The 25,935-nt window shown below is 48.6% G+C and overlaps 2 protein-coding genes across 10 annotated transcripts in view; one reads left to right on the top strand and one right to left on the bottom strand.

Annotated features, from left to right (window-relative positions):
* The window catches only part of DENND2A (DENN domain containing 2A), a 71,996-nt gene that overhangs the window by 36,010 nt on the left and 10,051 nt on the right, over positions 1-25,935 (top strand). For 3 of the 4 annotated variants that reach the window (XM_014256886.2, XM_014256888.2, XM_014256887.2), the window contains 11 exons: positions 1,616-1,803; positions 2,501-2,610; positions 2,827-2,896; positions 3,510-3,587; positions 4,080-4,220; positions 6,511-6,659; positions 13,584-13,761; positions 14,545-14,586; positions 15,909-16,026; positions 17,190-17,429; positions 18,260-18,346. In XM_014256886.2, coding sequence (XP_014112361.2) covers positions 1,616-1,803; positions 2,501-2,610; positions 2,827-2,896; positions 3,510-3,587; positions 4,080-4,220; positions 6,511-6,659; positions 13,584-13,761; positions 14,545-14,586; positions 15,909-16,026; positions 17,190-17,429; positions 18,260-18,346 — 1,401 coding nt within the window. Of the gene's footprint in view, positions 1-1,615; positions 1,804-2,500; positions 2,611-2,826; positions 2,897-3,509; positions 3,588-4,079; positions 4,221-6,510; positions 6,660-13,583; positions 13,762-14,544; positions 14,587-15,908; positions 16,027-17,189; positions 17,430-18,259; positions 18,347-19,120; positions 19,839-25,935 lie in introns of those variants that run through there. The other variant, XM_005527928.3, reaches the window with a different exon arrangement.
* The window catches only part of LOC102105751 (uncharacterized), a 31,611-nt gene continuing 27,206 nt past the window's right edge, over positions 21,531-25,935 (bottom strand). For 5 of the 6 annotated variants that reach the window (XM_005527929.3, XM_088054730.1, XM_088054729.1 and 2 more), the window contains one exon: positions 24,628-25,636. In XM_005527929.3, the coding sequence (XP_005527986.2) occupies positions 25,441-25,636 (196 nt within the window). In that variant the 3' untranslated portion in view covers positions 24,628-25,440. Of the gene's footprint in view, positions 21,637-22,436; positions 22,564-24,627; positions 25,637-25,935 lie in introns of those variants that run through there. The other variant, XM_088054731.1, reaches the window with a different exon arrangement.

Here is a 25,935-nt window from a genome sequence, read left to right as displayed (position 1 = left end):
GCAAATCTGCATAAGTGTGAACAGGAGCTCTGCCACTTGCTGTCTGCTCTAACTACACCTGTATTTTGCTTGATGCCTTGCTGAACTGTTGACTTCCCTATTTTTAAATAGGAAAGTGAGATGGTTTAGCAAGTCTTTTGTCTTTGGGGCTTTGTACATTTTGTGTAACACATCAATCACACCAGCCACCTGCCTCTGCTTGCAAGTCACTGTACATGATCTGAGACTCAGTAAATCATAAGGCTGTATGTCAGGGCTGGAAGTGCTGACCCTCAGAAAGGAAAAATCTTGGGAAGACGAACTCTGCCATGATGACAGCAGTAAAATTCTGGTATCTTTAGAATATAAACAGCGAAGATCTTGAGCAAGCTTTTCAGAAGCACTCAGTATTGCTGTGACACTGCTCCTTTTCAAGTCCCTGGTGAAACAGGAACCACTTCTGAAAGCTTTACAGCCCTAGAGCAAATAACATAGTAGGTGACAAGAGAAAGGAGTCTAAGCCAGCCATCTTTCCAGGGCTTTAACTGTCAAGGGTTTGTTACACTTTCTGGTTTGAGAGGCACCTCATTGCTTTAAATTGCATTGTCTGGAATAGTCCGTGAGTGGCACAGCTTTACCAGACAGAAGATCAACAAGTATATTCCATCTCTCAGGAAGTCCTGTCTCCCAAGCAGATATCTTATGTATTTGAGTTCCTATAGTGTCTCTGGTTGTTATTTCCGTCAAAAAGTTGCATTGCCACCCACCTTCCCAAAAAGCAAAGCTGTGAGAATGGTGTAGTCTCTGCTTGTAGTTAATTCTTTTTTTCTTTTGTAGCAGGGATAAGGGAGACATCATGGAGATTTAATTTGGGATGCAACTGTAAAACGAAGCGGGGGGGTGGTCTCAGGGAACCTCATCTGGTCTCTTCTCAGCAGGCAACTTTTCATTACTTTCCATGCTGGAATGTTTATTGTCCCGTGGCTCATGTGTGTGTTGCAGTTACAGCTTGCTTGGCAATTTTTCTTGTTTTCCCATTGTCTTGGGTGAACTTGTAGAAGCGTGGCACTGAGATTAGTTTTGGGCACAGGAAGAACTGGCATGAGCCAGCATTTTTCACTGGCACCTCTTTTCACAGTTTTTTGTTGTTGGCCTACAGCCCAGCCTGTGTGCTGGAGCTGGGAGTCCCCAGCATTACTCAGACAGCAGAGCCCTGGCCTGACCCAAGTGCTGGTCTAGTAAAATCATGGGGATTGCTGCCCACAGCCTTCTCTGAACAATGGTGGTCAGTCACCTCACTGTGCTGGCTTTGAAAAATCCATAAATGAGTGCTAGGTTGAATGCCTGGACATTCTGTTACATCATGTCCCATATCTCATCTTGGGCTGCTTCAGCTGTAAAAGCTATCCATGAAATCCTTCTGCTGCCAGAGTTCTTCAGGGTGATGGCACAAGATTATGGCCCATCTCTGTCAATATTTATCTGCAGCTTCCAAATGGTTCCCACCTCTTAGTCAGACGCCGACAGAACCACTGCGATGAGGTGATTTCAGGTTTGTCCCTCAGCCTCTGCAGAGCACTGTTGATGCTCTGTGCAAAGAGCCAGACTAAGTCAGAATCTCTCCTTGTTTCCATAGCTCACAGCCAGCGCCTGGTGCACGTGAAATCCCGGCTGAAGCAAGCCCCGCGGTACCAGACCTTGGAGCGGGACCTGATCGAGTACCAGGAGAGGCAACTCTTTGAGTACTTTGTTGTGGTGTCGCTGCACAAGAAGCAGGCTGGGGCTGCCTACATCCCTGAGGTCACCCAGCAGTTCCCACTGAAGGTCTGCCTGACCTGTCTCGGATCGAGTGGTGCACTTGGACGGCTGGAGGAGCTGCAGCTTCTCTGCTGACCACACGTTGTATCACTGGCCGCTCTGCTGTGTCACTATTGCGGGAGACTGAAGATAGTGGGAGGGCTTCAGTCACTGCCTGAGAATTGTCATGGTATCGCTCACTTCTGAAAGAGCAGCTGATTTAGATCTTTTGCTGCACTTGGCTATGGCTTTTATGTAGTTATTCCCTTTCTTCCCCTTCCCTCTTTAAAGAAAACTGAAGGCTGGGAGAAAATACTTGTTCTGAAAGGGAAGGAACAGCTTTTGGTGACAGCCTAGCTCAAAATGGGGAAGGAGGAGTGGAAGAAACACGGAGCCAGTGTGACAGAGAGTTTGTAAATGGGATGTGACCAGAGCTCCTCTCAGACTTCAGTTCTCTTGCCCCTTGCCTGGAGTTGTGTCCCAGATTAGAGGCACAATATAGCAGAGGCAGGTGTTGTAGAGGCCAGGCTTGGTGGAATTGGGAGCACAGAGTTACCTTGAGATATCTAGAGATAAAGTGAGCCAGAATCATGGAAATTTTAATATCTTCCAGGCAGAAGCTTAGCTTCTGTCATCACCTCTTCATTTGTCACAGGAAAAATATTTGAAGTCATTCCATCCCCACATGACTAATTGGAAACATTCCTTCTCTCTATTCTGCTAGCTTGAGCGCTCGTTCAAATTCATGCGTGAGGCAGAAGATCAGTTGAAAGCTATTCCCCAGTTTTGCTTCCCTGATGCAAAAGACTGGGCCCCCATCCATCAGTTTGCCAGGTAAGTACTGTACTTTGTATCCTGATTCATGAGAAACAGATTTCTATATCCTGTATCCTGTATTAAGTACAGGAGCTTTTATGGTAGAAGATTGGGCAGAGCTCAGAGAGGGGTGTATGGGAAATGCAGAAATACTGGGGGTTAATTGGATTTGTGTGTCTGAGACTAGTAATGTGGCTGATGGGTATCTTATCATTCTGGTTTCTCTTTCTGCAGTGAGACATTCTCATTTGTCCTGACGGGGGAAGATGGAAGCAGGAGATTTGGGTATTGTAGGAGGCTGCTGGTAATTATCCCTGAGTTTTTCTCTTTTCCTAGTGGTGCAGCCTTCTGTGGGGTTGGTGTTACTGGCACCCATTCTGAAAAGTGGATAGCTGCTGCTCCTCTCTTTCAGTGTGGAATGAAAAGAGAGGCAACAGAGCAGCTTTGCTCTCTTTTTTTCATTGCCAAAGTCCCTCTCTGCATCCCATCCTCCACTCCAGACATAACTCTCTTGCATTTTCCTTGCACCAGCACTTTATCATGACCATGGACTGTTGTTTCATCCCTGAGCCGAAGACAGGGTTTATCCTCTTTAGATTTGGATAACTATTAAACAGTTGTCTAAACCTGTGCTGGTCCTGTAGGTTCAGAGTTGTCTCTGTAGATCAGTCTGCTCTGCCTTTGTCATTTGATTGGGGTAAGCTGGGACCTTACTGTGGATGTGGCCATTTCTCCTCACTGTTTCTTGTGTACCAGGATTTGAGCCAGGTTGTCATCATCACCATGCTATCAAATGCCTGCCATTTTCTGAGCCAGCCAGTGAGAACTGAGGGACCAGTCACTCTGCCTTTGCAGTAGTTACAACTCTGACATTTCCTTGGTGTTTTTTGTCTGTATGTTTGTGTTTGTCCTAAAAGCCCAGTGGAAAAGGGAAGCGTCTCCCAGAAGTTTACTGCATTGTGAGTCGCCTTGGATGCTTCAATCTCTTCTCTAAGGTGAGGGGGGAGAAAGAGAGGGAATTTGTGCTGTAGGTCAAGAGGGACCTGAAAGTGAAGCCAGCATCTGAATGAATGAGGATTAGGGAAGCTGATAGCTGAAGAAAGGATCTGAAATGGTGTTTGTGAGGCAACCACATGCTAATTCCAGAACCCAGCAAAAGCACAGTTAATAGGAAAACTAGATTGTCAGCTCTTGCCTTCTTCCTTGAGCAGAATTCCCGGAATGCAAGAGAGGTTAAAAGGTGGAGTCCTGACTCTGAGTGTAGTGGGGAGTTTGCAAATTTTCAGCTTTACAGTGAGCTCAGTGGAGCCGCGCTTCCCCTGATAAGTGAAATCAAGGGTCTTCAGTTGCACCTTTTGCCTTCTTTCTTTTGATCCAAAGCTCCATCTCAGTACTGGATTAAGGAGAAGACATAGCTAGGTGTTATCCTGGTGTTATCTCCCTCCTCCTGATTTGCATGTCTTTGTGTTTTCATGCTTTTATTTCAGATCTTGGATGAGGTTGAGAAGAGGAGGGGCATTTCCCCAGCCCTGGTGCAGCCTCTCATGAGGAGTGTCATGGAGGCACCTTTCCCAGCTCTGGGCAGGACAATTACAGTCAAGAACTTCTTGCCAGGCTCAGGAACAGAGGTAAAGACACTTCCTAGAGAGAGGGAAACAGGCCAGAAAATGGTGCAGGACTAGCAACTGGAAGTTGGGACCATGGCATAGCTCTGGAGGTTTTCATGAAGAGATGATCTGTCAGCTGTGGGGGAAGCTGAGGAGTAAAACAGGGGACCAGAGGAGATGGAATGGAGACTTCAGTGACCTCAGAATCAAAGTGGAAATCCTATGGTGAAAATGAATGTAAGCACACAGACTAGTATACTAACATAGCAGAAGGAAATGGGACACTGGCCTTGAGGCCAAGAGGCACAGACAGCAGGTCCTGTGCTGCCCAGCATATGACCTTGGATCTGCTCAAAGACATCACACTCAACATCCTAACGACAGGTTTGTACCGCGTGCTCCAGCACCCTTAATACAGAACCTCTGCTTGTGTGGATCAGGTCAAAAAATCCTTGAAACCACACCAGGCTAATGTTGCAGCCATTGAGAATGGCATTTTCACAGTGTGGAGGTGAGAATCTGTGCTGCATCTCACATGATGTGGTGTGAGGACAACTGGAGTTTTAAGAGTGCAGAGCTTTAGGGTGTAGCAATGAAGGACTGTGGGAGGATGGAGGGAGACAAATTGAATGTAGTTTTGGCCATACTTGCTGCAGGGCATGGTATGCCTTGAATGTGAGAGGGAGGAAAGTGAGAAAGTTGATAAAGTTGTGTCTGTGGGCTTTCAGCAGAGCACTACATGAGCACATTCTCCTCAACCCAACTGAAAACAGTCCCAACTAAATGACATTACTGCAGAGAACAAGCAAAGCTGGTTAAAAATGTGTGCTGGAGGAGCAAAGTCCCAGTGGTGTGCTGTGAGAAGATTGTGGCTGGCTTGTGTCTGGGATTCTGTTCATTAATTATCTGATTGATGGCATAAACTCCACATATGCACAGTACAGCACTGGGATGGGGGCAGGCACTTTGGAGAGTGAGGGATTAAAAGTTCAAAGTGCCCCACTCCCCTAAATTCAAGAAGTACATTCAGGTGTTCAAGAAATGACTGAATGTGGCACTGTGGTCTAGGTGTCATGGTGGAGATCCATTGGACTCAATGATTTTAGGGATCTTTTCCAGTCTAAATGATTCTATGATTCTGCCAATTGAAAATTTGGTGTGAAAATCAATATGGACAAGAGCAAAATTCTGAGAGGAAGAAAGGAATAGTCTAATAGAACATGAAAATAACTGAGTGAGCAACGGTACTTCAGAGAAGGATCCGGTGGTACAGTGGGCCATAACGTGAGCAAAAGTAACAGTGTGGTATTATTTAGACAAAATCCTTCATTGCAATAGCAAGTGAAGGGATGAATAATAAAGAAAAGCAACTTTTCTACTTTCCAGTACTGATGGAATTTTATTTAGAGTATCATTTTCCAAAACATGCAACCACTAGGAGAAATCCCCAGAAGGGCAGTTCTGCTTACTAAGTGATCTAGAGAATACAGGCATATCCTAAGAAATTGTTTACTTAATAAAGAAAACAAAAGACAAAGGAAGACACGTGGTAACCTTTCAATACACAAGAAGTTTCCTACAGAGAGGAATGTGACCAGTTGTTCTGAGTGGATACTGAAAGTAAGAAAACAAGTAATTGAAGTAATTTGCCACTGACATGTTTCAGCTGCAGGCTTGGTGTTGGTGAGGCTAGTTCAGAACTAGAGTAATTTTCTTGTGGGATTTATGAAATGTGTGGTGTTGGAGGCTTTCAAAAACAATTTAGATAAGCATCTGTCTAAGATAAGGAGTATGAAGTGCTAAGGTGCTATGACAGGCATTATTTAAGTAGATATGAACAAAGAAAAATATCCACAGGCTACTCTTGTCTGTAACTGTTATAAAAAATATGGTCAGGAGGTTAGGCATCCAGATTCTTGCAGTAAAACAAAAAAAAAATTGTAACTGTAAAAGTCAGAGTGTAGATTTGAAAGGCTCCATGACATTTTGCTGCTTGAATACCAGAAAGCCTGAAAACCACTCCTAGCTGGACACAAACTAGTTTTCCTCCTTCTGAAGAGCTCCCTGTCCTCAGTCCAGTGGGAAGAGCTTGTGGTTGATCTCATGCTGTGCCTGTTGGACTGGACTCTGTATCGTCTTCATCTGGGAGAAGGATTTCTGGGAGGCCTTTGGAAGGACTGTATTGGAGGACTTATTGCTGTGTGGTGCTCAGTGCAGTCAGCGCTAGCTGTGACAATACCTGCTGAGTCCTTGCTTGGCATACTCTGGGAGGGCAGCAAGAGCTCACCTGTGCTCTTTTTGTCCCCACCAGGTCATCGAGCTGCGGCGGCCGCTTGACTCCAGGCTGGAGCATGTTGATTTTGAGTCCTTGTTCACCTCCCTCAGCGTGCGGCACCTGAGCAGAGTCTTTGCCTCCTTGCTGCTGGAAAGAAGGGTGATCTTTATTGCAGACAAGCTCAGGTACCCTCTTGCATTTCCCTAAAGAAAATGCTGGCAAGGAAGGGAGTCTGGGAAGGCTGCAGTGACAGATCTCTCTGCTTTGTTCTTTTTCTTCTCTGCCCTTTTCCAACCTCGTAACAGTGTGAACAGAGCTGTTCTTCCCAGGAATGGGGAACTTAGGCCATGAACCATAATTTCATTTTGCAGCTTGCAAAAAGTGCTGCTTCTCGTCCCCAGGGAGAACCAAGCTCCACTTCCTCCAGACAATTTTGGAGCAGATTCCTGGTGCTAAGGAAGAAAAACCCCTCCTTTTGCTCCATGATGCTGCAGTGTTCCTGGCTGAGCTGTGCTTGGGTTTCCAGGGATCAAGCCTTGTGCAGATCTCACACTGTCCCTTCTGAGTTTTTCCCTGATGTCACAAAATCTTCTTAATTTTTCAGCTTGTATTTTCATATCAGTTTCTAACAACTTATTTTTTCTTACGGGGATGAAAGTAAAGGAGGGCAAGGGGCAATGAGACAGAGGACTTCCCCCTTCTGTTTTGAATCTGCTCAATTTGCTCTTTTAAAAATTATTTGTTTGCTCTCCTAAATTACGAAAATGGGTCTGGATTTCTTTAAGATCTTGTGCAGCTGGTGGCTGGCAGCTCTCCAGCTCTTGAAGCACTTGAGGATTCAGGGAGGAAAGTTCGCCAAGGCTGGGGAAAGAAAAGCTGCCTGGATGAGTAATGACACTTAGGAGCACGCTCAGGTTTCAGGAGTGTACAATGCCCCTAAGCTGTCTGTTTTCACAACTTCCAGGCAGCAGCCTGCAGCTCTGGGACTGAGCACTGGGGCAAAGAATGGAGAGGCCCCTTCTAGAGGAAAATGAAGGGGAAAACTTTGTTCTACATGGATCCAGGGCTCTCTGTGGGCAGAGCTCAGGCAGTCTCATCACAGGAATAGAAAGGCTGGGGAGAGAGAAGCTGTAGCACTGTCTGCTTGCAAGTTTTGGCAGCTGTTTTGGTTCAGAAAGGGGAAAATTTGCCTCTTTATAATCACTGATACATTATGTGTGCAGAGACTTCGTATTCTGGATACTTAAACCACACATTTCATGCAGAGCATTTAGATTTGAATTGAAAGTGAGAGAATTCATCCTAACACTAGATCTCTGTGAAACATATGTGATTTATGACATAATCTATGATCACAAGCTCTCAAATATTTTTCTCTTCCTCGGTAGGATAAATTTTGCATTTTCCCACCCCTGTATCTTTTGTCAGGATATCTAGAGTCCTTAGGAATGAATCCAGCTGTACAGGCCTGTAAAGAGAATGGGAAGCAGCTATAGAATCTTAGTTTCTAGAATCTCTAAATGTCTCATAAACAGTTGGTTGTTTTTTTTCCTGTGAAAAAGGAATTGTCGTGTTTAAAAGATCTGGGGTCTGTTAGACCACAGGGCTCAGATTCAAATATTTACCATAGATTTGGCAACTCTCTATGAGACTTTTAGTATTTGATGTTTCTGAGGAGACCTTGCTCTGAGCAATTTCAGGAGAGTCTTTTTCTTTTCCTCTTACAAAATACGAAGATTCTCCGGCTCATTTTTGTGGAGCAAAAGGTTGGAAATTATCCGAAAGGACTGTAAAGGCATGAAACATGCAGAAGACAAATAAAATGCCCCTCAAAATGAAGGAACTACTATATTTTAATCCAGTTCATTGACTTGAATGGACTGGCTTTGTGAGCCTGTCCAAAGGCGAGCAGTCTCTTTTACTCAAAAGTGGGCCTTCCATGTTTTGAAAGTTGATGCTATTGTAGGTACTTCTGTCCAAATTATATTTTTCCTGGGACAGGAACACATTGAACTCAATGAGTACTGTGTAGTATTCACTCCAGGAGTGAAAATGCCAGTTTGAGAGGAAAGAAAAGAAGCACTTTTTGGAAGTAACTGAAGAGAAGGAAAAAAAACTATTAAAGCAGCTGTTGGAAACTGCTCAGAGGTTAGGAATGCTAGAAATAATCCAGCTGAGATGGATTAATGGGAAGAGTGCAGGTGACACAGTGAAAGATGCACAATAAATTAGGTTTATCGTTCATCTTTGTGGTTCTTCGTGTGGGCACTATCAATAACTATCTGTCCATGTTTGAGAAGGTGTATCAGGGTGTGAGTGACAGAGAAATGATGTGAACAGTTTATTTACGTCCTTTAATTGCTATAAAATCAGTCTGTGGGAAAAGTAGGCTGAAAGGTCTCCTGCCAAATACTGCATGAACTGTGAAATGTTTTCAAGCTGAGCCAAAAAATGCATCTAACAAGTGTACAGCAAGTGAAATACTTTGTCTTTTCCATCTTTAGAATGAGCATTGAGTGTTTAAATACCTGTCAATCCACAGCTTGGCAGCGGAAAAGGAAAGAATTTGGTTTATTAGTTTTTGGGTGGGTTTTTTTTTCTCTGTCACTATGGATACCAGAATTATACATTGCCTCGCAACCCGGGAAAATGGACTTAGTTAAAATTGTGTTGGCCTGTGTAGTCTTTTCCCAGCTTTTGTTCATTCCTGCACTGTTAACTTTAGTCCTAGGGCAGTGGAGACAGTGGCACAGGTTAGACACTGCAACATGAGAGCTGCTTTTGTTTCAGAGGGATGTTGCCTGGCATGCAGCTCCAGGTGCTGCCAGCCAACCTTTTAGAAGGCATCTTTCAGCTGAAATCACCTGATGTCACAAGGTACCTCAAGCTGGGCAGTTTTTAATGGCCTGACCAGGAGATCTTTGTGATTCAGAAGGCTTTTTAAAAAGAAAAGCTTGCACGGGCTTAAAATCAAGGCGTCCTTTTTCCAGAGCTCAAAAGCTTGTTGTGGATCTGACCAACTCAAGCAATTGCCTCTGTCTCTGCCAGAAACCACAGCTGTATCAACAACACAAAGTGGTCATTGTTATCAAAGGCAGATCTGAAAGAATTAGAGTAGACACTTTAAATGTGGTCATCCCCAGCAAAAGGTAATTAATCATCAGGAAGAACCCTTTACCATGTGCTACAAAAACAAATTTGGGACTACGAATACCAACCTCATGGGTTTCTCCCTTTTTGCCCTGTGATTAGGGAGAAGAGGAAACCCAAGGATGAAGTTTGGATGTCAGATAATAGTGTTGTGTCTTCAGATCATCTTAATACACATTTCTTCACCTGCACAAACCTGCCACATTGGTAGGAGTCAGTGAGGGTCCCCAGAGAGCTGGTGGAACTTGGCACCCTCCTGGTGGGATTTGCAGCAGTGCTGTGTGAAGTCATGGGACAATGCTTGGAGGCTCCTGTGCCTGCTAAATGTTGTCAACCAGATCTGTAATCCATCATAAGTAAATCCAGATGTGACATAGTGTCAGAAATCTGAAGGTGTTTGTAAAACAAATCCTACTGTGGCAGAGCTTGTAAAAAAAAATAAAATTAAATATACATATTTGAACAGTGTTAAATTGCCAAATGCCAGCATATTTTGAGCAGTTTGGTTAGTGCAAGGACCACAGGACTTCCTGGCATTAAACTAAAGCAGGGAGTTTGATTCAATGGTGTTTTACAGAAATCATGCAGTATCCTAAACCCAAAGAGGGTGTCAGCTTTGGGGGCTTTTTATCACATATACATGCCTTTGGAGTGGAAAGCAACCAGGCTGAACAGCCAATGTCCCTCCATAGAAGCTGTTGCAATTTGTCAAGGTGCCTTCTAGAGCAAGTCAAGCTAGTCTTGGAGCAGGTTTTCCCAGGAGAGGAAGAAGGGAGTCTGTGTAATTGCAGCTGTTGTGTTCAGCTTCTGCATTGACCACCTGTGTTCGAGGTGGCTACCAAGAAGCAGAAGTGCTTTTCACAGGGTGCTTTGGGGTGGGTTTGTGCACAGGGTGCTTTGGGGTGGGTTTGTGCACAGAGTGATGTAGGGTGGGTTTGTGCACAGCGTGCTGTGTGGTGGGAAGGCTGTTGTTCAAGGAAACCAGTGTCACAAGTTGCTGCAGTATCATCGTTCTGACCAAGGGAATGCTTTACCCAGAGAGATCTGTGTGTCAGTCCCTGTCCAGCCCTTCAGGGAGGGCTCTGAGGGTTTTTGTGTACCTCAGTCGTTTTTAGCCTCTGTATTGTTGACATCTCAGTCTCAGCGGAGGGCAACATGCAGCTCAGCCACGTTCCCTGCAGAATGCTGAATGAGCCCATGAAAATGTGCTTAGCATCTTGAAACTATTTTTCAGAGACCTGCAGCATTTTAAAGATTGCTCATGAAACCAAAGGCCTTAAAAACTGGTGTCTGTGTCCCGTTTGAACAGCTGGACTGAACCTGTGTGGCCTAAGGGTAGCGCATGGCACTTCCCAAAGCATGCTGCAGTGACATGGCTGCTGGCTGAAGAGCACACAGTCACACAGGTGGCATAAAAGGGATTTATCAAGCTGGATTTTTTTGCAAGGCTCAGCAGGCTGGTGTGAATCAGCAGTCCCTTAGTGCTTGTTGCAGTGCCAAGTGCAAGAGAAAGAGAGAGCTTAGGCTTGAGTCACTCCAGAAGGCCACGGTTCTCCTGGGCTCCTGGCAACCTGCAGCTCCCTGAGACTACCTGCAGAGCGAGTCTGATGTGTGAAAAAGATACCTCAGCATCCATCCCTGAACTGCTCTGCCTACAAAGGAGGCTCACAGAACCTCAGCCCTACCGGTATTGTTCCCTGGAAAGGTCTTCCACAGTGAGAAATGTTTGGGAGCAAGAGATCACAGGGTTTCACCCTGGAGGCGATGAGTCATGCACAGATGGAAGGGTGGAAGGGGAAGTTATCTTTACTTCCCACTGCCTGGTGTGTACAATTTCAGACTTAACACAGCTCTGTCTTTGACTTCCACTCGCTGGAGCTCAGCCATCTCTCCTCCCACTCAATCTCTCACGTACCATGTGTACTCGCTGGGACTCGAGAGCTGGGCTGAGGGAAGAACAAGCACCATAAATATAGCAGGAGACAGCTTGCCATAATATCTCACCATGCCATAAATAACCACATACTTCAGCTGCTCACTGTTCCTCTGTGGAGCTACCTGGACTCAGAGATGTTTTCCATAGGTTTTCACATGCTGTCTATAAATTTAGGTCCCATGTTTAGGCAGAAGATTTGAATACACCTTCAAAATAGAGGATTGATGACAAATGTAAAACTTCTAACACTTCCATATTCACCCTCTCCTCAAAGGAGAGGAACAGTGGGTGGTGATAGTGCCCCACTGCTGTGCAAAAGTGATGAAAGGTGCAGTTCTTTCAGCTTTCACTATGCTGCTGCTGCTATTACCAGGTCTATTATCAGTCAGAAACTGAGGAGTGGAAAATACGCTCTGCAGTAATGGAGAGGAAGAGAAGCCCCTGCTTTTGTATCTGCTAACATGACCTGAAATGTATGAGTAGCCCAGCTTTGAAGGAGATGGTTTTTTAAGGATCTCATTAGCTTGGAGTGCACTTCTCAGACCACACATTCACTTTTGTTGCAATTCCTTTCAAGATTAGCTTGTATGAAAGATACAACAAAAATCATCTACTTTGGTATTATTCCCACAGTTTTTCTGGGTGGGTTTTTTTTTAATGTTTCTGTTTCTTGCTAGCTCTGTGTTTTCTCATTATTTGAATTTTGCGTCTCTCAGATTCATTATCTACCTTGCATTTGTGATAGACACAGCAAGGTGTGGGCTTGCTGATGATGGCAAGCACAGCTGGAGAGCAGCAACACAGAGGAGGAGTGAATGCAGGGAGGGGGATACACTCACAGCTTCCCAAACAAGGATGCGGAACTGAAGGGTTTTTCCCATTTAAAGGCTTAAAGCTGTCAGTCTGTAACACAGCCCTTGAAGGATCTTCCTCTGTTTTTAGAGTATCCCCTTAAAAAAGACAGTCCTCTGGGAGTGAAGGTAGAGGAAACTGTCCCCATTTTGTGAAGAGACTTTCTCAGAACACAAATCCCAGGCATCTTTCCCAAGTGCCAGTTCCCTACCTGTTGCTGTCAGCAATAAAATTTTCAGGTTAAAGCAGATTCCATCCTCTTCACTGGGATCTCCTTTTCTCCAAAAAGTGTCATGTGTTTAACAATGTTTGCTGCCTGATTACTTTGTACTGTCACACTGATGTCCCAGCAGCTACAATTTTGTTCTTCTAACCTGAGCTTACGTGATGGAAGGCAGCCAGCTGTCCCCCAGCCACACCACTCTGCTCGCCTGCCCTAGTGATACAGCACAGGGATGCACATCCACCAAACTTAACTGGAGTGGGGAGGGAAAGCAGGCTTCACTTCTCAGAGCAAGCTCAAGTCCACACCCATCAAACCCCTTCCCTCTCAAGTCAGCAATAAACGCAGCTTGCTGAATATAAATTCTCCCACAGAGTCTAATGGGAGCCAGCTGGGCATCTTTCTGTAGCCACGTGACTCCTGCATGCTGCACCAGTCTCCTTCCTCTCCCTCCTCTCCTCTGCCAGATGCTGGTAAAACCAAATGATGTTATACATACAGGGTTTGCAGCAGCTAGCCTTCCCTCTCTCTTGACACATAAAAATGCTTCCAGACCCAGAACAGATGAATAACTGGTGCCCTGTGGCAAGCTCTGCTTGTTGCAAGTATCTGCTAACTGGATATTCTGCCTGATTCCTGCCAGAGAGCTGTGGGAAAATGGACTCATTTCTCTTAGGAAAGGCAGTGGCATCGAAGGTGTTGTGTTTGCCTGATATGTTCCATCAGAACACTGGAGCAGCAGATCTCTGATTCAGTGGAACCTATCTCTTGTCATAAGAGTGTGGTATAGGGTCATCTTTCAGAAGTCATTGCTTCTAAAGCTGAAAAATGGGTCAGAAATGGGGGAAAGCCCCTAGTAATTAAAGAGCAATCAGGGAACAGTTGATTTCTAGGAAGCACCCCTCATTTCCTGACTGACCATTGTCTTTGTTGTGTTTTGTCTTCCAGCACTCTCTCCAAGTGTTGCCATGCCACAGTGGCCCTACTGTACCCCTTCACCTGGCAGCACACCTACATCCCCGTGCTGCCACCTTCCATGATTGACATCGTGTGCTCGCCCACCCCCTTCCTCATCGGCCTGCTCTCCAGCTCCCTGCCCCGCCTGAAGGAGCTGCCTGTGGAGGAGGTGAGTCCTGCATCCACACTGTGCCCTACTTGAGGTTGTTTCCTGTGGGCTGAGCTGTTTTCCGGCAGCACCAGGGAGCTCTCATCCTCTGGCTGCTGTGAGTGTGGGGTAAGGGTGGAGCTGGATGTTCCCCCGGGGAGACAAAGGTCTGTGCTCTGCTTTGGCCACAGCTTGGGAAGGCTGGAAGTCTCCCAGTGTGGGGCTGCTGAGGGTAGGAGATGGTTTTAGTACAGTTTATGCTGGTTTCTGCATAGTGCTGTCTCGGGGCTATGTGCAAATCCTGTCACTTTAGGTGTGATTGCTACAGCTGGCCAGGATAGCTGCTCCTTGGGTTAACACAGGTGCCTTATGGTAGCAATAATTAATAACTAAATAATAAATAAAAAATAATAAATAAAAAACTAAGAATTGGATTCCTGGCGCACAGCGGTGAGCACAGCAAGGCTGAACGTGCTTGGGGAGGGATTTCCCTCCCTGCCTCCCAGGAGACAGCGGCGCAGCACACAGGGAGAAAGGATGAGACTCTGACTATGCAGTGAGGAGCAGTGGGCCAGGCCTGGAGCACAGCCTCCTGTTGTCCAAGCTGTGCTGTGGTTTGCAATGACATCCCCAGAAAGCCACAACACAGGCTCTGCTCCTGGGTCATGCTGGGTGCCTCCTCCAGCTGCAGTGGTGGGTAGGAGGAGCAGGGAAGTGTTCCGTCCAGAGCAGTTACAGAGTAAGATAAACTCTGATGATGGAAATAATTACTTCCCCTTTTAATTCTTGCTCTTTCATTCTTAGGTCCTCGTTGTTGACCTTGTAAATAATCGGTTTCTGAGACAGGTGAGCAGAGCTAATTCATATCTTTTTCTCCCCATTTTCCTCCATAACTTACCTCCATCTGTGTTTGCTGACCTGCCTGGCAAGATAGATCACTTTCTCCCCACTCAAAAACTGAGGCAGGGCTTGTGGTTGGCAGCGTTATAGGGGTTGGTGTGTACATATGTAACATCAGCATCCCAAACCACAGGTGCTGAGGACTAAATTGTTGTGAGTTACTTCTTTCTGGGTTTTTTGTTTGCTTGTTTGTTTGTTTTTTTTAAGAGGGGAAATGGTGGCACTTGAGTGCTGTGGATCCTTAAGTGTCATCCTGTAAGGCAGAGGACAGAGCTAGAAGGCCTTGGCTCAGCACTGTCTGCTGGGTTCTTCCAGCCTGTGTCTATCAGTTCATCTCCCATCACATACTCTTCCCTGAGTGGGAAGGGAGCCTCGATGATTTTTTGAAATCCATACTGCCTCGGGAGCTTGTGGTTCCTCACTCTGGTCCTTGCTCTGGATGGCTCAGAAGCAGGAAGGTGGGACATGGGAGCCTGTGTGTTGCTCTGCAGGCAAGATTGCCCGCTGATTTTCACTTCCCTTTGTTGTGGAGAGGAGGAGTGGGAAGGGGAGGAGGAAGGGAAGAGGATAAATGAGCAGACATACTGCTGGCCCAGGAAGCTCTTTTTTCCCAGAGCTCTTTGGCAGCTCTGTGAGCAGCGCTGGCAGTGTCGGTCTCTGCCGTGACTAAGACGGGCTGAGTGCTCCTCCTGCTGCAGGGAGCAGTGTGTGGGTGAGGGCCAAGCCCTCCCACAGCCCTCGCCTGCCAGCTGCCTCTGCTCTGGGGTAATGCTTTACCTTGCACCTCTCTTCTGCAGGCTTAAGCTGAATCAGCCAGCTCAGTCAGGGCTGGTGGGAGCTCTGCACAGTCACTGGCAGTTCCTTGGCTCTGTTGCTCCCTGGGAATTCCTTATGCCTGTGTAAGAGGATTGGTGCCTGAGCAGGGGCTCTGCTCACCTGGCCACGTGCCAGCATTGTTCACACACCTCCTCTTTGTGATGGGGCCAGTGCTTGTGGGCAGATGGTGAGCCCTGCCCAGTAACTTCTCGGATCAGACATGTAAAATTCCTCCAGAACAGAGGAACATTTAGGAAAAGACACCTGCTTTCTCCTTCCTCTTGTGCTTCTTGATAGTACCGCGCTGGGTGGGGCTGGGAATGTGCCAAACATATTTGCTTTCTGCCTCTCCTCACGTTTCATTTCTAGTGCTCCCCCTGCTGTGCTGGGGACAGGGTAGGAGATGTTTTTGTCCCAGCCTAGGTCCATGAGGAGGTGGATCTCTGTTACAGATGGAAGATGAGGACTCCATCCTGCCCCGCAAGCTGCAGGCTGCCCTAGAGCACATTTTGGAGCAGAGGAATGAGCTGGCAAGTGACAAGGAGGAGGGCCCTGTCAATGGCAAGCAGGGTAAGTCACAGTGCCTTTCAGCTTAAAACCATGTCTTTTCCTGCCCCTTTCTTTTCTGTCACTCCTTAGAGGAGAACTAGGCTTGTACTGAATTTAGCACGACAGGTACTGGAGGTAGATCAGGATTTTGTTAAGCTCTATGAAATATTCCAGCACACAGGGGGCAGCTCTCTGTGTGAAGAGCAACAGTACTTATCTCTTACCAGCTCTGCTTACAATTCCTTACAATTCCAGTGAACACCTGTACTCAGGTGGGGTTTCATAGGCTTCTTCTCTCTGCTGCTGGCCATGAGTGATGCAGGCTCCTCCAGGGAATAGTCACCTGCAGAGCGATGGCCATGTGGCTCATGGGTGACTGGGTGAGACAGCTCTCTCGGGGGGACAGTATGGGCATCTCCTTGCTGCAGAGGAGCCTGGAGAATTTGCTGGTTTTGCCTAGGACAGAGTTCATTTTCTCCATAGCTAGTATGGGGCTGTATTTTGGATTTGTGCTGGAAATGGTGTTGATAATACAGGGATGTTTTAGCTGCTGCTGAGCAGAGCTCACACTGAGCCAACACCTTTCTGCCTCTCATCCCACCCCACCAGTGAGTGGGCTGAGGGCCCACAAGGAGAGGAGAGGGAACATAGTCAGGACAGCTGACCCCAGATGACCAAAGGGATGTTCCACATGGAGTGATGTTCATGGAGTCATGCTCTGTATATGAAGCTGCAGGAAGGAGGAGGAAATTGGGGGACATTTGGAAATAGGGCATTTTGTCTTCCCAAGGCACGTGTGCTGGAGCCCTGCTTTGCTGAACACCTGCCTGCCCATGGGAGCTGCTGAATAAATCAATTATTTTGCTTTGCTTTCATGAACAGTTTTAGATTCATCCATTAAACTCTCTTTATCTTAGCCCATAAGTTTTCTCACTTTTACTCTTCTGATTATCTCCCCCATCCCATCAGAGTGAAGTAAGCACCAAAACAAAGCTTGGTATCTTTCAAATTAGTAGCAATTTGGTCTACTTCCATGACAAGCACTTCCTAGGATGCTATCTCCCTTGAGCAGCCTTTTCTTCTCAGGCTGGATCTGAAAAAAGCCAGGGAATTTTTAACCAGAGATTTTCCTAGCACATTCTTACAGCACCATCCTCACCACTGCCTCTTCATTTTCCCCTTAGAAACCAGCCCTTTGAACGAGGTGGTGTCCGAGGCCTTTGTCCGTTTCTTTGTGGAGATTGTGGGCCACTATTCCCTCTTCCTGACCCCCGCGGAGCGAGAGGAGCGGACCCTGCAGCGTGAGGCTTTCCGCAAATCCGTCTCTTCCAAGAGCCTCCGACGCTTCCTGGAGGTCTTCATGGAGACACAGATGTTTGGGGGCTTCATTCAGGAGCGGGAGCTGCGGAAGCAGGGGGTCAGAGGTGAGTGGCTCCGACTGGGCTCTGCTGTGGTGGAAACTGCTGTTGTTCCTACGAGAGCAGGGAGATGCTCCCCAGCCACCACCTCCGTCCCCTGTTCCGTGGCTGGAGGCTGCAGTGTGTACAGGAGCACCAGAAGGGATTATTCTGGTGGTTTCTTCATGGGGTTGGGATTACAGGCAACTTTCACCCTGGCAGTATCCTCCACGTGTGTGCCTCTTCCATTCCACATTGAATTCCACTGCTGGAATGACGTTTATTCTTGCAGTCCCTCATGTCCTCTTCTTGTGTCTAGAGGAAAAATGGGCTGGATTCATGGTCATGGTTCTTTTGTCTAGTAGAAAGCTTGGATGCTCATCTCCTTCCCAGAGCTGCTTCTGTGGTTTCACTCCTGTTTTCCCGCAGTCCCAAGGGCTCTACTGGCAGCTGGAATTTCTTATCCCTGCTGCTACTCAGTGCTGGCTTAGCAGCTTCCTTCCAAGCATTAATAAGCAGGGGATGCTTGAATAGATGGCTGAGTAGAAGAGGTAAATGCTGCACGATGATTTTCCAGATGATGTCACTCCCTGTGCTCTCAGCAGAATGAAGGGAGGTACATTCTGTACCCTGAGTGAGGTACAGCAGCTCAGTCAGCCTTGCAGTGGGGAGGGAGGGGGCAGACCAAAGCTTCTGTGCCAAATCTGGCCTCAGCTGATGGAGGAGGTGAGGTGAGTTGTTCTCCCTCCTGTGCAATAATGTGTTGGTAAGCTGAGACAGCACACTTTCAGGTGGGCATTCTTACTTGGATTTATAGAGACACAAAATAGAAGCTGTTGATTTCTGTCTTTCTGCAGGTCTGTTTGAGGTACGGGCTCAGGAGTACCTGGAAACACTTCCCAGTGGGGAGCAGAGTGGAGTCAATAGGTTCCTGAAAGGCCTAGGTAAGGAACCAGAAAAACCTTTGGCTTCTCAGGAAGGCTGGGATTCTTGTTGCCTTCAGGCTGGGCAGCACAGCAGCTGCCCAAGGGTGACAGGGCCAGTGACTGTGTGGCATCCAGTGCCTGGCCATGTATCCCTGTGCTGGCACGCTGTTGGCTCTGGCCCTGGTCACTCCTTGTCTGGAGGCTGGTGGAGAACCAAAGATTGGGCCATGATCTGTCTTCTAAAGGACACGGGTGGGCAATGGAGCAGCCAGTGACTTGGGGATGGTGAATGCAGGTCCTGATGGGGGCATTGACACAGTTTTCATTGCTTTCATTTGCCCTTTGGGATCAGCAGTGGGAACTGCCCAGGAGTATTCTGAGATTGAATCTATTTTCTGCCATAAGGGGAACTAGCCAAGAGCTTCAGACTGAGGTTAGAAGTCCTTGATAAGTCATTGGACACCATGGCTGAGTTTGATCAGGTGCTAAGATCGCATCCCTGATCCTCTTGTCTGTTCTTGACCACTTAAGAGCATGAGGGGCTGGTGTGCTCTGGACAAATGGGCTCTGGAGGGTGTCCCTGGGAGCTTGCAAGGTCCCAGCCTGCAGCACTGCTCCCAGGAAATGGGCAGAGCTCTGCAGGCCTCTGCTTCCAGCTTTGCAGAGCAGCTGGCTGTGGACAAGGAGCCAGGGATGGCAGTAGGGCCAGTACACTGCATTGGACAGAGGTGGTGGGAAATTACACTTGTTTTATCTGTCACTGTGGAGAGTCCATTTTCTTTGTCTCTTCAGGCAGCAAAATGAAATTCCTCCACAAAAAGTAAGAGCGAAGCACATCCTCATTCCACAGAAGAGAATGGCTTTACCATTTAGCAGCAATAAATCAGACTTATCAACCATTCCCAATCAGCCTGCTCCCAGGAGCCAGCAGCCTTGGGCACGCTGGCCACGGCCAGGACGTGCTGCACAGACCTGTGGTGCTGCAGGAAGATGGGATGGCTGCAGGGCTGCCGGGGCAGGTTTCTGGATGTCTACAGTAGCAAGCACTGGACCAAGCACTCTCTCTGAACTCTGCACTAGCACGTTGCAGGCATCCCGGCAGATCGGATCTCTTAGCTAGTCAATTCTTTATTTGGTTGTATTTTTCTATTTATATTGAGGTTAGAACAGTTATTAACCAATGACTCCTGCCCTGCCTCCTCTCTGCCTGGTGCTGCAGGAGGCCCAAGCGGGACTCCCGTGGGACTGAGCAGGCAAAGCTCAGGCCTGGAGCGGAAGAACAGAGATGTGTGAAGGCAGGTCTCTGTTAAGCAAGGACACTGAGGGCTGCAGGGATGGTATGGACTAACCAGGAGCTTCCAAGCAAGGGAAAAGGGTGAGGGGGAACCACTAAGCCTACTGAGGACTTGATGGGCCAGCCAGCTCCCTGGATGGCTGTACCAGGGAGTCTTGGCACGAGGAGAGGCCTTTCCTCATGCAGTGTAATTAAAAGCGAGTTGTGTAAAAGGCATGTGGATCCATGGTGTTTTCACTGAGCTGTGTCTTCCCACCGTCCCACCTAGTGCCAAGCATGAGCCAGAAAGGACATCAAGCAGCTGGACCCATGACTTGGCCAGGCCCTCAGCTTCCCTGTGAGTCCCAGAGGCCAGGTGGCCTCGATCCCTCACCTGGCAGCTTGCCAGGGGAGCCCAAGGTGGAGCTCACCTGCAGGATTTCATCTGGGAGACCTGCTTCCCAAAGATCAGATGGGCTCTCCTCTCTTGTCATGGGTGTTGCTGCTGGGAAGCACAGTGGGAAAGGGACAAGGGCAGTGTCTGCTGCTGGTGTGAAAGCTGTTAACACTTGCACTGCTTGTGAGGGCAAGAGTACCTGGAGCATCCTTGAGTCTGCTCTTTGGAGGAGAGTCTCTTCCCCAGCTGCTGTGGGGTTGCAGGGTAAAAGCTGCATATGGGTACCTTGTCTGCAGCTGTGCTACGCTGGGCTGCACAGGACTCCCAGAGGCTTTGAAAATGATCCCTGTGGTCCATGGGTTTTGCCAGGTGAGAGGACCTTTCTGACCAGCAGTGGGGTTCAGAGGACCTCACCTCCATTCCACACCAGAGCAGAGCGGTGGCTCCAGTGCTGCTCTGTGAATCTTTTGAAGCCGTGCAACCAGGTAGGTTGGGAAAATGGCTCAGGGTGGCCCTGCTTGAGCAGGGGCATGGCCCAGGACTCACAGGTCCCTTCCCACCTCAGCCTCTCTGTGGCTCTGTGGTGAGCACAGGAAATGCTGGACAGCCATGGTGTCACACCAGGCAGGGGGCAGGCAGGCAGCACCTTCAGCTCTGTGCCCCCCAGCTTCTGTGCAGGAACAGAGGAAGCAACAATAGAGGGGCTCAGAGAAGACAGCAGCATTTACTCCCTGCCCCCACCCAGGGTCAGGGTCCCTCAGGGGTGACCAGGTGGAGTGTGGCAGCACTGCCCCTTGGGTATGCTGAACAAAACTGGTGCCACTTCAGTCCTAGGAGGTGGTGGTGGCTCACTGAAGGGAACTGCAGTGGGGCTTGAGGTGAATCAAATGCTGTGCTCTGGTTCTCGTTTTAGAAGGAGTTTCTAATGGAAGCATTATGAAGCTTTGCAAAACTGGGGTTACCTCCACACATGTAAAGGTGGCCAGGATGACTGCAAAGCTCTCTGGGATGCTAAATAAAGCTGATCTGTGGCTCAGCTCCAGCCTTCAGAAGCAGGTCTCCTACATGGTCCCACACTGCTCCTGGGGACTCCACGTTCCTTTCCTTAAGTGATGTTTTCAGTGGTGTGGGACCTGGCCTTCCTTGGCAGGAGCTGTGGAAAGGAGTGGAGAGGGATCCCAGCTTGCCCAACACTTAGCTCAACTTGAAGTGGTGTTTGAGCATGCTGGCAGCTTTTACTACACTATCCTCAAATTAAAGGATATTTCTTGCCTCTGTTAAAGGCTCAAATTAAAAAGAGTTGTGAAATAGCCCTGTTTGTCTCATTGGGGAGCTCCAAGGGGGCTCTTCCAGCACGGGGCTTCATGACCACTCAGAGCATTTATTGGCCACTCTCAGGAAAGTGGGAATCAAGCCTACATAATGTACAAAATCCAAAGGGAGTGTTCAAAAGCAGCAGCATGAGAAGTACAATGAAAGAAACATTTACAAATGTGTCATTAAGGATTTAATAAGAAACTTGGACAGGAAATGTTGATCTCCAGCTGCAGGACCTCTTCAGCTTTAGTTTGAGCTGTGCTGCTCTGAGATGAGCTTGACTCTCCATCTAGGGGCTCTGTATGCTTTGGAGGAAGCCACCTGTAAGGAAAAGCCGTAAAACCACCTGTGCTGGGTCTGACTGTGGGTCTGTGTGTCCTCCTATGGAAGCTGCCAGCAGCAGCTGATCAGAGAAGACTGTGAACAGAGCACATACACTGGGCATGCCATATATGCTACACACACTCACACACTGTACTGTACACAAGCATTAAACTTGCCTACTCTACATGCCAGGGGTTTCCTGCACCAGAGCTGGGTCTCGGTGTTTAGTAGCCTTGGATGAGTTTCTATTCCATGACCACGTGCACATGGGTGTAGACAAACGTGCTGAGGCAAAAGGCCAGTCTGGGGGCAGCATGGATTTTCTAAAGAGTACTGGAGAATCAGAACACTGGTTAAACATTAAAAGCTGTGATCTCTGCTCCCTGACAGTTCCTGCCTAATTAAACAGCTCTCACACACCAGTGTGAGCAGCTCTGCAGGGCCCGTGATGTGCAGAACTGCATTTGCTGACTCCCAATCTACTGGCTGAATCCCAAGCTCTGTACCCTTCCTTGGTTTTCCACACAGGCTATTGGTGTCCTGTGATAGCTCAGGACACCTGTGAGATCCCAGCCCTTCCAGAAACTTTTGGGAATGTACCATCCACCATGCAGTTGTTCATTCTGTAGCTACTGCTGGCAGGACAGCCAGCCAGCCCTGGGCAGTCAAGAGACCAGACCCAGCCGTGCAGAGGGCAGTCAGACTTGGGCTTGCAGTGTTGCAGCCAAGGGGATGTGCTTGCACTTTGCTGCACGTGGGGATCCCTGGTGCCAGTTGCCAGGAGATTTAGAGCTCACCTCTCTGCCTGGAGACAGATTTCAGGTTGCAGGTGCCAGCAGGCAGTTTGCAGGTGTAGAGCCCCAGGCAGCCACCACAGTCAGAGGGCTTCTGGCAGGGCCGGGACTGGATGCTGTGGCAGGAGTGCTGCAGAGAGAAGGAAAGGGGTGGCTGCAATGCCCATGGCAGCCAGGACCAGCCCAGTCACAGCTGCATCATCTCTGCAGTAGCAGGACAAGCAGATCACCAGGGTCTGGAGCAGCAGCTTCATTGCAAGGAGCTGAAGAGGCTGGGCTCCAAGGAGGTGCATCCAGGGGCAGTTCATTACTGGTTTTGGCTGGAAGCACTCAAAGCTGGCCCCCACAGCCACAACAAACCCCTCCAGTGCCTCTGCTCTTTTGCTGTGGTAGCTGAGTGGCATTTGGCACAGCATCACCCAGCACTTTGTGGTTAAGGCAAGGTCCACTTGTGTGCCACCAAAGTGCAGTTTGGGTTTGATAAAGGGGAAGTTGGTTATTTGTGGGATGCTGTGCTGAGCCTGTGGAGCAGATTTCCCATGGGTGGAGAAAGGCTGTGCCTCCCTCAGGGCAGTGCTGAGAGGAGCTGTGCCCATCGGGGCATCAGGGCACGGTGCCCCCATTGCAGAACGTGGAGAGCTTTGTTAGCACTGCAGGGAGAAAACACGAGACTTTGGAGAACACAGCAGGGGCTGGGGCTGGAGCAGGACTGAGGGCAGCACGTGGGGAAAACTGCAGCCAGACCTGCACTCTCCTCCTCAGCTGCTCACAGCCATCAGCTCTGCTCTAAGCCTTGCCAGGTACCAGCTGGGGATCTGGGGGTGTCACTGCCCAACTCCCTTCTCAGCACCCAGACCCAGGCTGTGCTGTGAGGCCGTGCTGTGACTGGCACCTTAAAATGCATCTCATGAGGAATGGCCACAAAAACACCTTTTCTACCTGATGTTTGCAGGATCGTGGCATGCTCAGCATGCTCCTGCTGCCCTCAGTCCTGTCTGATCCTGACTGCTACCTCTGCTCACCTGAGTCACCCTGCAACCCCCCCAGCACAAACCCTGTCCAAGGACAGGCAGTGCTTACCTTCTCACTGTTGAACTTCCCGTAGTCCTTCAGGTGGTGGCTCAGCCTCGTCATCCTGCTGCGGGAGGGCTGCAGTGGGAGCCTCCAGGGCTTGCCAGGGGGAACCTGCTCCCCACTGCCCAGGAGGGCTTTGGCCATGGCCTTGCTGGGGGACCTGGAGCTGGGTTGTGCCTCTCTCATCACTTTCCATGCATTGGCCAGAGGGTGGCTCCTCTCTGAGCCCTGCCCAGGCAGCTTGTCTCTTCCATCTCCAGGTGGCCATGGGGCTTCTTCAGGTCCCCCAGCCCCTGCCTGCCTCTCCAGGTTGCTGGCCTGGCTCCCCAGTGCCCCAGATGGTGCTGGGGCTGAGCAGAGCAGCACCAGGAGGAGTGTGGTGACTGTCAGTGCCTGGACATTCATCTTCAGGTCCTGCCTTTGCTCAGGGTCCTCCTGCCTGGACAAGCCTGTTGGAGTCAGTAGCAGAGGTGGAAGCTGCTTTATTCCCCTGACGCTGGATCCAGCTGAAGTAGTTTTTATAGTGCAGGGACATACCTTGGGGGCACAGCCCTTTTCCCCCGCCCCTGCTGTGTCCCACCTCCCAGCCTGTGAGCAAACCCAGCTGCTTACGTGGGCCCCCAATCCCCCTCCCTTGTGTTCCCGAACATCCCAGCACCCTTCTGCCACAGCCACTGCGGTGTCCCTGCTCAGGGTGCACACCTGGGTGCGTGGCATCTGAGCACACAATCTTTCAGCTGAACCACATTTGCAAGCAAGGTCTTGGTAAAGGGAGAGCTGATGGTAAATGTTTGTGTGTCTGATGGAAAGGTGGTGGGCTCAGAGGGAAGGAGTTGCTACGAGCCCGGTGGAAGTAGTCTTAGGCAGAGGAAAGGCACCCAGTTAATGCCTCCATCTATTGCAGTGGGAGCTCACTCATTAAACAGCAGAACCTACCCAGGAGAGTGGTGTTAGAGCTGCCCTGATCAAGCTTTGGTTGACCTTAGTGCTGTGTCAGACACCAGGGATCTGGTCCTCAGGCAAGGGGCCTCACTGACAGTGGTCTCTGGATGAAATGGAGGGTGAGTCTGTACTCCAGGTTTACAATCAGTCAGGTTCAAGAAACAGCCAGCACCAAGACTCAGCTCTACTAGAAATCAGTTTTAATGAGTTTCAGTGTTCACCGATTTGTTGGCACCCACAGCTGCATCCCATGCACATTGCATGCTTAGAGAGAGAAGCTGACATTTCCTCACTGCTTCCATTGGAGATGCCTTGGCTCCCTCTGATCTCTTTCACTTCTGACTTGATACTTGGGACTAAAGAAGGAAGGAAGCCCCCAGTTCAGAGGAAGGCATGATGGAACAAGGGGCTGTCATCTTTTAAAGGCCACCAGCTGGCCCCTGGTCACTCTTCTTTACTTTGTCTTGCTTACTTTCTCCATTGGAACTGGAGAAAGGGGCATTGGAATTCAGAGCAATAAGGTGTGGTGTGTGCTGGCTGGCTTGGGAAGATGGATGGGGTTATCCTGCCAGCTGCACCCTGCCACAGGTTGTGATTCATGGGACCTCTTGGATAGGAAAGATAGGAAAGAGTAAGCAGCAAGAGCAGATGTTGCTGCTGGGCCCAGCTGAAGAGACATGGTCCTGAAGATACAGGAGTCAATGACAGAGGAGCTACCATGATAATGGACAACAGTGGCACAAGGTGGAGGAAGAGAAAATTCCCTCAGTAGAGTATCTAGAAGGCCTGGAGGTCAGAAAACCAGGAGGTCTGAAAGACCAGAAATCAGCTTTCTATTCCAGAGAAGTGCCCTGGGCTGGGGCCTCCTTTCCTGAGGGTTTACTCAGGACCAAAGCAGATGACTGTTCCCAAAGCTCAAAACACAGTCCAGTTCCTGAAAATAGGAATGCTGTGAGTGCAGTGAGATGATAGATGAGAAAGCCACAGTGTTCTAGTCCATCTTCCATACAGTCGCCTCTGGCCAGCTCCTGCTCTTGACTTGCTCCTGGCTGACACTGGAAGTGCTGATTTCTGGGGAAATGGGCTCATAGGAACGGAGAGACAAGCTGGCAGCCAGCAGACCCATCCGGACACACGTGCCTGTGTCATGTTTAGCAAGCATCCCTGCAAGGATTCCTGCCATTAAGCTGTGGAGAGAAGGAAAGATGGTTTTGAACGTGGGAGGAACAGCTTTGAACCCAGGAATGTGGCTGTTCATTTGCAAGAGCTTTCATTTGGACCCCAACCAGCACTTAGAGCAGCAGAATATGTTGTACAGGAAGGCTGAGGTTACAATGAATGGGTTTTTCTTTTCTATATCTATTTTTAGAGTATCAAATTGTGTAATTTTTATTTGCATTTTTTGTTCTTCTCATCCGAGAAGCTGAGGTACTTCCTCTGGTACCACATTTTCTATTCTGTTTTCCAGGTGAGGCAGGAGAAAAGA

The sequence above is a fragment of the Pseudopodoces humilis genome, chromosome 5 (genome assembly GCF_049639895.1).
Source record: "Pseudopodoces humilis isolate 2021_Gansu_Grassland_sample_001 chromosome 5, ASM4963989v1, whole genome shotgun sequence".
Lineage (NCBI taxonomy): Eukaryota > Metazoa > Chordata > Aves > Passeriformes > Paridae > Pseudopodoces > Pseudopodoces humilis.
Note: the sequence above shows the minus strand (reverse complement) of the source record. Positions and strands in the feature narration are given on the sequence as shown.